Below are 12,059 nucleotides of genomic sequence, written 5' to 3'. Positions count from 1 at the left end.
GTCTTTATTGAGTTAATCACTTTAATGATCCAAAAAGATCGGACAACGATCTGTCGCGATTCACTGCTGCTTGCACACTGTTTTTCTCAAGCGACAAGGCTATTACACACTCAAACTGAGAAATCACGTAACTTCAAATATTCCTTTAAATAATAAGGAAAATAAAAATAGCTTTCAAATATGCGATGTCGATAAATTGAATAATTTTCAATCGTAGAAAATTTCATGAAGACGAAACATCACAAATTTAAACAGTATCCCTTTTTCAGCGAATAGCCAATAAAGAGTTCAGGAAAGTTTTTTTTATATTTATTGGGGGGCATATTTCTTATTGCATATATAGACAGAAAAGTATGATTGTCTACCCCTCCTCAAATAAATCTAAACATTTATTTCCTGAACTCTTTACTAGGTATTCGCCGAAAAAACAGGATACCGTTAACAAAAGCCCACCGTGCATTAAGAATTGACCCCCCCCCCCACAGGGAGGGGTTATGTATATAAAATGATTTGATCAGTTTATTCCTACGAAATAAGACGTAATAAGACGTAATAAGAAGATTGAAGCTAAAGAGCGAGAAAGAAACAAAAAATCGCTGATACAGAGCATAAGGTGGGTTAAAGGCAATGTAGGAAAAGTTAGAATGGAGGGGAGAAAGGAGAATGAAGTGGGGGTCGTGGAATTGGAGAGCTGGGGAAAAAAATGGGGGTAATAGGCCAGTCAACGAAGGGAGTGACGAATGGAGGACATTTTTTAAAGATTCATTTCAGGGATCAGATACACGGAAGATAGATGAGGAGATTAGAAGAACGAGGGATGTAGATGAAAAAGAGCTGAATGACGAGGAGATAGAGAAGCAGATCAGGAAGTTGAAAAAATATAAGGCAGCAGGGTTGAACCAGGTAGAGAACGAAGCATGGCGGCTTGGCACACAAGATGTAATGGAGAGGCTGCAAGGGGTAGTGAGAAAAGTATGGATTGGGGAGGGATTCCCAAAAGGGTGGGGATAGGGGTTGATCATAAGACTGTATAAAAAGGGGGACAGGGAGAGGCAGGAAAATTATAGAGGAATTACGCTCATGAATACGGCTCAGAAAATATACGTGATGGTGTTGGCAGATAGGCTGCGGAAAGATGTTGATGGGAAAGGAATATTGCGGGATACGCAGGCGGTCTTTAGGGAGGGAAGGAGTACTATTGACAATATTTACGTCTGGCAGCACTTGGTGGATAGAGAAGTAACCAAAAAGTGTGCTAAAGTGTACGCGTTTCTTTTTAGATAAAAAAAAAGCGCGTTTTCTTCGGTGGAAAGGGAGAGGTTGTTGGTGGCAATGGAAGAGAGGGGGTGGAGTGAGGCCTAATTGAGAGGTTAATTGAGGCTTATGAGGAGATGAAAGATAGGGTGAGAGGAGGGGAGGGGGATCTCTGAGGGTTTCTGGATGGATAGGACGTTGAGGCAAGAGTGACCGCTTAGCCCATCGCTCTTTGCAATTTTAATCGCGGATATGGAAAGTAAGCTACCGTCCGGAGTGGTAGGAGGAGTCAGAATATGGTGAATCGCATATGCAGATGACATAGTGCTGCTAGCAAAGAGCGAAGAGGCTTTAAAGGGAATGATGAAAATGTGTAGAAGATACTTGGACAAAAATAGGTTAGAGTTAAATGCGGACAAGTCGAAGGTTATGGTATTCGGGAAAGGAGGTGGGAGATAAAATGGAGGTTAAAGGAAGTGGAAAGAAAAAGCGGTACAGGAGGTGAAAGAGTTTGTACATGGGCTTCCTGTTTCGGATGAATGGGGGAGTGGATGGTCATACAAAAAAAGTGGAAAGGGAAAGGTATTTTAGAACGAGTGGGCTTAAAAGAATGGCATGGAGAAAGAGAAGGCAGAAAGAGATGAGAAAATAAGAGAGTCAAGGTTTAACGGGAACTATGTGTGGATGATGGCAAGGGAGAGAGCACATTATTTGTGTGAGAAAGGAGAGCTAGGCAGTCAGGAACTTATAGCAAGAATGAGATGCGTTTGCATGGAGGATGTTAATCGGTTTTGGCTTTCTAGAGAGAAGAGAATGTGTGAATTGTGTGAGAAGGTGGATGCAAAAGTTGATCACTGGTTGGAGGAGTGTGAAAATGTGGAAAGGAGTGGGATAAGCATTTAGGTGTAGTTGCATGCAAGGGGGGACGAAAGGGCATTTGTGAACGGGGTGTTGGGTAAGTTGGAGAAGAAAAGAAGGTAGGAGGAAGGGGAATGGAGAAGGAAAGATTGCAAATGGGTGAGGAAAATAAGTATAAGAAAACGGTAAATATTGTAATTAGTAGATAAGTATTAGGTGCTAGGCGTGGAGGCAGAGGCTAACAATGTGAGGCATAACGAAATAGCTAGGCTATAAAAGTGAGTGGTTTAGATATAAGGTGTGGATGGATGTTAATTTTTAAAAGGTAGTTATAAGAAAATTCTGTAAAAAATTGAAGTATGAGCAAGTCCATTTTTAAGACCAGCAGGCCGATAAATAAACGTTTAGCTATCTATCTGTCTATCTACTTTTTTATTGATAGAATTAGTCCTGCAGAAAAAAGTGTTTTGATTCTGTAAGCTCTAACGCGTTTGCATAAAACTGGTATGAAAAAGTGGTGAGCGTAACGTTCCACGGCACTGCAACGAATGCTGCACTAATTAAAGTACAAAGTTTTTTAATTTGCAGAAGAAGAAAAGATTCTAAAGTATCTGTCTGCTTATAAACTGAGTCAGGACCATATTAAATTACTGTTATCATGCGTAGTTCGCCGAAAATGTGATCTATTACATTGCTGGCTTCGTAGTCAGGTCTGTAAGTAATAAATTATACTGCGCAGAATTTCAAACAAAAGGTGGTCTAACATGTCCACCTCAGGAGGTAATTCTCCTTTGCCGTCAAACTGGAAAGGTTTTCAATCAGGCATTAAAGGAAATTGGTGGAAACGCGAAATGAGAATTTTTTCTTAGAATAAAGGAACACTTTAATGATCAGACATCGATTATAAATCATGCCATCCGTTTAATAAAACGTGGGTGGGAGGTTCAAAAATAATATCACGGACAGTCACGTGGTTTGGGGGGGGGGGGGCTCGAAATTCATCGTAAAACCGATCGTGTGATTTATTGACCGCAATACGACTAATGCCTTTAAACAACCTATAGTTTTTTTATCAACGGAAGAATAGAAAATATTGAAATTAGTTAAGAAAATTATGGTTTAAATATGTTCAAGGAGAAGTTGAAACTTCACATCGGTAGTATCAAAATATGTGAGATTTAAAACTTCCGAATTTCCGGTCATTTACATGTTTCTTGATCCAATGGCTATCCTGTGTGTAGTAGATAAATATCTAGGCTAATTACAGCCTTTCAAATGTGGGCCTCAGCTAGAGGTTCACCCATGGACCCCAATTCCCTTAAATTTTAAAATCAAACGCCTTGCGTTAAACTCTTTCGTATGTCCATTTTATTATTAATTTCGAATTGCTCCGAAAACTAGACTCTCAATTCGTTAATGTTTTTATTTGCAGGGAAATGATGATAGTATTTGTTTATGATACAGCGAGGTGTAGTAAAGAGGAAGATGATCCAGCAGAATCTGTTGTGTACTTTCACCCATCTTGGGTATCTCCTACGCAAAGAATGGCTTTGTCAGGACAGTTAATGGGTGTCAATCAATTTTTGTCAACCAGTTTTGCTTCTCCTTGCATAATATCACTACAAGGTGGTAAATTCGTCATGAAGAGACTTGGACAGTATCTACTAGTAAGTGCATACATATTAACATCAATTCACCCTGGAAGGGGGGGGGGAGTTTTGTACGAATACTATTTTGGCGATTCTTAAGGTTTTGTGGAGCGCTGCACACAAAATAATAAAATTTTTAATGTCGCTCAAATCTCCACTGAGCATCCATCTCTAAAGATCGATGTGCTTAAAAGGTACTTTGCAAAGTGTGGAAATGAGGGGAACTAGAAGCGAAATATTTTTTTCGGTGAAAGGAGCAGAAATGGATCTGCACTGATGACAATAATTACCCTTATCTTTGGCACGCATTTCTTATTTTGCACATAATAACTGAATCGGATGCGAAAGCCGCCAATAAAGCGATTAATTTAATCATAATGGTGGATTATCTTTTAAGAGTTAATAATAAGTAATAAACAATCAAGTATAAGTTTTATCAGGTGGTCACGAAATCGGTCCGCGGGTTCGCCGCCAGGTTGTAAGCCGCAAATAGTCAACCACAGGGCTTGGCGTATGGCTTCTGTGTGTCGCTGCCACCAGATGATAAAGCTAACATACGATTGGTTATTATCTAGTATTTTCTCTTACAACGCAGTACGCGCATTTAATTAAATTGACCGCATTATTCGTGATTTGAACATCGAATCTGGTATTATCTACAAAACAGTTCATGCAGTGAAAAGAAAGAGTAGTCATTGCCGTTAGTGTAGGCACAATGACGCTACTGTTTCAGATCAATTCTAATGGAGACATGTTCAGCCTGCTGCGCTTCTACTTCACCTTATTTGTACACTTTTTTACTTTCACCTTTTACTGCACAACTACCTCACGCGGGCGGAGCCGCGAATTTAAACTGGTTCAATATAAATGGTATGCACGACTGTAACAACTTTGTCAATTTCCGAATGAGCTAGTCTCTTAATTCCTTATAAAAATAAATATAAATAACTGAAGTGAGGTATTTTGCGGGAGGAGACCAACTTCGCTCTAAGAACAGTTATACCCGAAATTAAGAAAGATGAGGGAGATTGGGAGTTGGATCGACGAGATATAGGTTTAAACACAATGAAACAAGGATTAATAAGAATAAAACGCTGTTTATTGCTCACTTACATCGGTGTGATTCGGTAACCTGTAATGGGACAGGTTGGCCGAATCAGGTAGGGTTTCCCCATAAGTCGACGGAGAGTCGAAGCGGTGAATACGCCGCGAAGATGAGATAATCCAGGTGACGAGGCAGGCACGACGGCCAAAGAAAGTAAATCCCTAAGCACTATATTTTTCCTCACTGAAAGGTTTATTCACTGGGACGAACGAGTCCAGGCTGGCGGCAAGACGCATGGTCCCCCGGGGCTTCGGGGCCCCTCAGGGAGTCTCGCTGCTCACGGGCACGGCGCGGTAAACCTTTCGCATATGGCCGTACCGAATGTTAATTTATGGTAACAGATCTGTCACACTCCCCGTCCCCGCGGGGGTTTTTTTCGGTAATGTCTTTGTCCAAGTCTGATATAGTCTTAAGAAAAATATTTTTAAACAAATTTTAATTCTGCTGTTTTCTTCCTCAAGATTGATTTAACAGTTTTAAGTACAGGAAGTAATTATTCTTCGGTTTCATTAAGAGTAATTTGGTCAATTTAGATATTAATTTTTCGTGACACTGATATTGTAGTTCTTCACAGTGGTCCCTTTTTTGTGTTTGAAATTTTGTTTCTTTCTTTGTTTTTACGTTTCTGATCCTCCTCCGCAATTATCTCCTTTCTGAAAAAAATTAAAGGAAAAATAAAAACTCATCCGTCGGGGTATGTTACTTCTGTTTTGTCTTAGGAGTCAAAATTTCTATAGTAGTGTTAAAATAAAACTTGAGCTCTAAGTTTTCTGAAGAGGACTATCTTCCAAGGGTTCGAGTCTGGCAATAGAGTAGGTTTGAGTAGGTCAGTTTTGTAAAAATAGAGTTGTAAATTTCTGGTTCTCTAATTACTATTATATTTAATCTCTGAACAGTCGAACTCACATATGTCCGGACTGATTCTAAAATTTGCTTTATTTATTTTATGTAATGGAATATTCCAGTAATTTGAATGGTCATCAGAATTTCTCATTACTATTGCTATGCCATCCAAATAAAACAAATCTTCTGGCTTTAAATCTAAAGTTATGATTTTATCCATAATCCTCCGGAAAGAGGATAGAGCCATTGGTTATACCAAATAGCATCCTTTCGAATTGATACATACCCTTTTCAGTGACTGTGAATGCTGTAATTAGTTTTGAACTTTCTTCTGACAGAATTTGCAAATCTAATTTTAAATCAATTTTCGAGATAAATTTTGCTGATCTCAAAGTGTCTAGTATTTTTGTCATAAGTAGGATTGGGTAGATATTCTTTTTTGTATTAAAAACTTTTCTGAAGTCTAAGGAAAATCTGTCGTCTTTTCCTGGTTTTCTAATCATAACTATCGAATTTGACCAATGAGAAGAATAAGGTACTATTATGCCTTGTCCCGAATTGTTTTCCCTAATGAATTTTTATTTTATTTTTGAAAAGCTTTTCTAATTAGGATTGTGGACTTTCGTTAAACCCACCAATACCTTCACATATTTCTCGCGACCAATTGTTTTGTTCATCAATTTTTCCTGAACTATCCGTAATACTATTTAATTTAATCGCCTTATTTGTAAAATTATTCCATTGATTTCTGTTATCAATTTCTGATATTGCATTGGCTTTTTCAGATTCTTTTTCTAACTTTTCTGAATGGTTTTTCTTATTTCTACTTCTAATCCTGGGTTTTTTAAGGTAGCTGAGTCTTGTGTGATGGAGGCGTAACTAGTTTCGTGGTTGGGGGTGCTCTCTAGGGGTTAGAATTTGTTTCCCGTGGGAATGATTATTAAGCTGGGGATATTCTTCGTCGGATTTGTTGCAGGAATTTCGGAGTTTTTTTTTTTTTTGTTAGGATTGTTGGGTACTAGATGGATTTCGTTATTTCTTAACATTGGACTACTTTTTTTTACTTTCTCTAGTACTTTTGAGGTTTAGTTTTAAGTCTAACCTTAGTCATCGGAATGGGTAGCGCATTTTGATAAGCTTCCGTAGAGTAGCGGGTGGGAGGACTCCCTGATAATCACCAGTTTCCTAGATATAGCTTAGGTTGATCCATAGTGCTTTCAGTACATCTGTGCCTAGGATGCCTTTAGATTTTAGTTTTGGGACCAACCTGAATATTATGTGCTTTGTGTGTTCACCGATTATAATAAGGATTACTTCCTGCGCGATTTACCAGCTATTCCTTGCAAACGTAAGAATGTGTGGCACCTTTACCTACCAAAATATGAAGTAATTATTTTCAGTTTTTTCTTTAGGGAATTTGATCATTGTGTTGCTTTGACCTTGATTTGAGCCTAATGGCATTTGATTAAACATTACTAACATTTGTTCGTAGGGGTCTCTAGTAACACCACAAATAACACAGGCCTGCAAGGTTTTTTTTAAATGTAGTCGTGGTTTTCTATTTATTTTTTTGCGCTGAAATTAAATTTAAGCTCAGAATTTGCCGAGCACGATTAATTTTACAGAATATTGCATACTCAAATAGTTTCAAAGAATCCACTTTAAAATTGGACAATGGAGAATTACAATATCAATCTTTACAAGTAAGTCAACGAAATCAAACTTGGCAAGAAATTACGCTAGAATAAATTGAAAACTTTAGATATTCCTCTATTAGAAATGGAAGCTTTTCAGAATTATATAAAATAGGAGTCTTTAGCGCTTTAATAAATACATCGAAAATATTATTTGGAAATGGTTACAATAATCGTAGTTTTTGGTAACAATGCTCCTAATCAACGCCGACAGATACGTAAAATGATGCTTATCATGACAGCTGTTATTAGAATTAAATCTCCTGGAAGGAAACTTGTATCTAATTATTAACTTGAAATTATAAACTATTTGCAATTTATACGATGAAGCGCAATATAAGAGGGGTGGTGGTGGGAATGTATACATAGAAATATCTATTACCAGCCAAAACTAGTAAACAGATTAGTAATTACTAATGGCCAAATGGGATAGGTGACGTAGGAGACAGTATATAAGCTATGAAATCTGTAAAAGGGACAGAACATTCTTGTAATCTTAAGGCTGTAGGTCGTAACGCTGGCTACAGAATGGGACACGTTAATTCAGATAATATTCAATACGCAAATGCAATTATAAAGAAAATGTTTCAATAATAAATTACATGAATGCCTTATTCTAAAAAGAGGGTATATTACATGGAAACGAACCATACTCTCTTTTTCGGGGAAGGTCCTCGTTTTATATCAAGTCAGAAGGATCTTCACTAAGGGATAAGGAAAAAGTCAGTAATGAGAATAATTGTTAATACCAGTTGCCGAAATAATAATTTTAAATAAAAATTCTTATGTTAAGTTTTACCGCCATATTTTATCGAATATCATTACTATCGCTTATAATATTAAATACTACCACATTAAAAAAACAAAATAAAAAAGTGAAAGGGTTTGATGTCTGAAAGGGCTGATAAGGGTGAATAAAATAAAATAAAGAAAAATATAGGGCAATAGGCAATAGTAGGTGCTGTATGAAAAAGTTCCCGTTACCTACGGAAGAGTAGGGAGAGACAGAGATGGAAGAGGTTAGTAAGAGTGCTGGTAGTGACGTAGACGGGGAGGGATCTTTCCACACGCCTCTGCCGGTAGCAACGCCTGGTCTATGGTCGAGCCAGTTCATTAGGAAGGGGGAAAAGCTGCACTTGGAGAAAAGTGACAGAAAATTCTTGTAATCCTAAGGCTGTAGGTCGTAACGCTGGCTTCAGAATGGGACACGTTAATTCAGATAATATTCAATACGTAAATGCAATTATAAAGAAAATGTTTCAATAATAAATTACATGAATGCCTTATTCTAAAAAGAGGGTATATTACATGGAAACGAACCATACACTCTTTTTCGGGGAAGGTCCTCGTTTTATATCAAGTCAGAAGGATCTTCACTAAGGGATAAGGAAAAAGTCAGTAATGAGAATAATTTTTAATACCAGTTGCCTAAATAATAATTTTAAATAAAAATTCTTATGCTAAGTTTTACCGCCATATTTTATCGAATATCGTTACTATCGCTTATAATATTAAATACTACCACATTAAAAAAACAAAATAAAAGAGTGAAAGGGTTTGATGTCCGAAAGGGCTGATAAGGGTGACGTAGACGGGGAGGGATCTTTCCACACGCCTCTGCCGGTAGCAACGCCTGGTCTATGGTCGAGCCAGTTCATTAGGAAAGGGGAAAAGCTGCACTTGGAAAAAAGGGACCTAACATTCTTGTAATCCTAAGGCTGTACGTCGTAACGCTGGCTTCAGAATGGGACACGTTAATTCAGATAATATTCAATACGTAAATGCAATTATAAAGAAAATGTTTCAATAATAAATTACATAAATGCCTTATTCTAAAAAGAGGGTATATTACGAGGAAACAAACCATACTCTCTTTTTCGGGGAAGCTCCTCGATTTATATCAAGTCAGAAGGATCTTCCCTAAGGGATAAGGAAAGTCAGTAATGAGAATAATTGTTAATACGAGTTGCCTAAATAATAATTTTAAATAGAAATTCTTATGCTAAGTTTTACCGCCATTTTTTATCGAATATTATTACTATCGCTTATAATATTAAATACTACCACATTAAAAAAACAAAATAAAAAAGTGAAAGGGTTTGATGCCTGAAAGGGCTGATAAGGGAGAATAAAATAAAATAAAGAAAAATATGAGAGTCCTGATAGTGACGTAAATGGGGAGGAATCTTTCCACACGCCTCTGGTGGTAGCAACGCCTGGTCTACGGTGGAGCCAGTTCATTAGGAAAGGGGAAAAGCTGCACTTGGAGAAAAGGGACAGAACATTCTTGTAATTCTAAGGCTGTAGGTCATAACGCTGGCTTCATAATGGGACACGTTAATTCAGATAATATTCAATACGTATATGCAATTAGGAAGAAAATGTTTCAATAATAAATTACATAAATGCCTTATTCTAAAAAGACGGTATATTACGTGGAAACAAACCATACTCTCTTTTTCGGGGAAGCTCCTCGTTTTATAAAAAGTCAGAAGGATCTTCACTAAGGGATAAGGAAAAAGTCAGTAATGAGAATAATTGTTAATACCAGTTGCCTAAGTAATAATTTTAAATAAAAATTCTTATGCTACTTTTTACCGCCATTTTTTATCGAATATCATTACTATCGCTTATAATATTAAATAATACCACATTAAAAAAATTAAAATAAAAAAGTGAAAGGGTTTGATGTCTGAAAGGGCTGATAAGGGTGAATAAAATAAAATAAAGAAAAATATAGGTCAATAGGCAATAGTAGGTGCTGTATGAAAAAGTTCCCGTTACCTACGGAAGAGTAGGGAGAGACAGAGATGGAAGAGGTTAGTGAGAGTACTGGTAGTGACGTAGACGGGGAAGGATCTTTCCACACGCCTCTGCCGGTAGCAACGCCTGGTCTATGGTTGAGCCAGTTCATTAGGAAGGGGGAAAAGCTGCACCTGGAGAAAAGGGACAGAACATTCTTGTAATCCTAAGGCTGTAGGTCGTAACGCTGGCTTCAGAATGGGACTCGTTAATTCAGATAATATTCAATACGTAAATGCAATTATAAAGAAAATTTTTCAATAATAAATTACATAAATGCCTTATTCTGAAAAGAGAGTACATTACGTGGAAACAAACCATACTTTCTTTTTCGGGGAAGCTCCTTGTTTTATATAAAGTCATAAGGATCTTCCCTAAGGGATAAGGAAAAAGTCAGTAATGAGAATAATTCTTAATACCAGTTGCCTAAATAATAATTTTAAATAAAAATTCTTATGCTAAGTTTTACCGCCATTTTTTATCGAATATTATTACTATCGCTTATAATATTAAATACTACCACATTAAAAAAACAAAATAAAAAAGTGAAAGTTTGATGCCTGAAAGGGCTGATAAGGGAAAAGAAAATAAAATAAAGAAAATATGAGAGTGCTGATAGTGACGTAGATGGGGAGGAATCTTTCCACACATCTCTGGTGGTAGCAGCGCCTGGTCTACGGTCGAGCCAGTTCTTTAGGAAGGGGGAAAAGCTGCACTTGTAGAACGTATCAAGCGTGAAAGCGAGAAATATAGGGTCTAGCGCAAGTGAGGGGGAAGATTTCTTGTTGCAGAAGCGTAAGAGAGATAGTCAGAAGAGCCCGGAGAAAAGCGCTGTAGAGTCTTTCCAAGAGAGCAGTAGGACACGTAGGTCGCGACCCCAAAAAATAGAAGCAGATTCAGGAAAACAGGCACTTGGTATGCTAATTGGTAAGAATAGAGGATTGAGCGAAGACGTCAGGGGAACTAAACAGCAAATGGAAAGTCCCAGGGAAGACATGAGGACTGGAAGACAGCGGTAATAAGTTAGTCAGGTAATTCGAAATAAAAATGGAATAAAGGATAAGGGAGTTTTTATTGAACACGATTTTACGTGGGAGGAAAGGGATGTACAGAGAATGCTAAACGACAGGGCTAGCAGGGAGAGAAGTGAAGGGAGAGCGGCAAAGGTAGAAAATAGAAAAATAAAAATAGATCAGAACATGTGAGTGTGGGACGAGGAAAAAGAGGCATTGAAGGTAGTCTAGGGGGACTTGCTTCGAAGGTAGTAGGGAGGTAGGGATAAAACATGGGTGTGGAGTAGTGAAGGTGCTGTACTGAAACTTAGCAGGGGTTTAGAAAAGTGACGAGGATGTCTGTATTTATATTCAGGAATTTTACATTGTGGGACTGGTAGAGACTTGTGTAGAGAAAAGGGAATAGGAGAGAATAGAGTCCACGTTGTTTGGGGCTTATAGGTCGAGGTCCTAGGAGGTGGTCAAAGTAAAGAAGAAAGGTAGGACTAGCAGGGGTATTATCACAGGGGTTATTGATAGACTGGAGGAAGGAGTTTTTTACGAGAGAGGGGGGGAGGGCTACAAATAAGTGCAGTGAAGATAGGACGGATGAGGTGCAAGTTTGTGACAGTTTACAATAGGGACGGAATGGAAAGGTTAAAGGAACGGGTGGAAGACTTGATTGGCGAAAGGGAGGAGAGTATGGTGGTACTAGAAGGCGACTTTGATGCGAGAATGAGATTGTGAATTTTGGAAAGAAGATCAAAGAATAAAGTAAGATGAAAAAGATGTTGGAAAGCGATGTTATTTGTCTGAATTTTATAATAATAAATAATTCAAACATTGAGTGAGATGTTCAAAA

General features: G+C 37.7%; 1 protein-coding gene across 3 annotated transcripts in view; it reads left to right on the top strand.

Moving 5' to 3' along the window:
* LOC117181547 overlaps window positions 1-12,059 on the top strand; it is a 294,598-nt gene that overhangs the window by 68,899 nt on the left and 213,640 nt on the right. For all 3 annotated transcript variants that reach the window (XM_033374360.1, XM_033374363.1, XM_033374361.1), the window contains one exon: window positions 3,545-3,779. In XM_033374360.1, the coding sequence (XP_033230251.1) occupies window positions 3,545-3,779 (235 nt within the window). The remainder of the gene's footprint in view (window positions 1-3,544; window positions 3,780-12,059) is intronic.

The sequence above is a fragment of the Belonocnema kinseyi genome, chromosome 10 (genome assembly GCF_010883055.1).
Source record: "Belonocnema kinseyi isolate 2016_QV_RU_SX_M_011 chromosome 10, B_treatae_v1, whole genome shotgun sequence".
Lineage (NCBI taxonomy): Eukaryota > Metazoa > Arthropoda > Insecta > Hymenoptera > Cynipidae > Belonocnema > Belonocnema kinseyi.
Note: the sequence above shows the minus strand (reverse complement) of the source record. Positions and strands in the feature narration are given on the sequence as shown.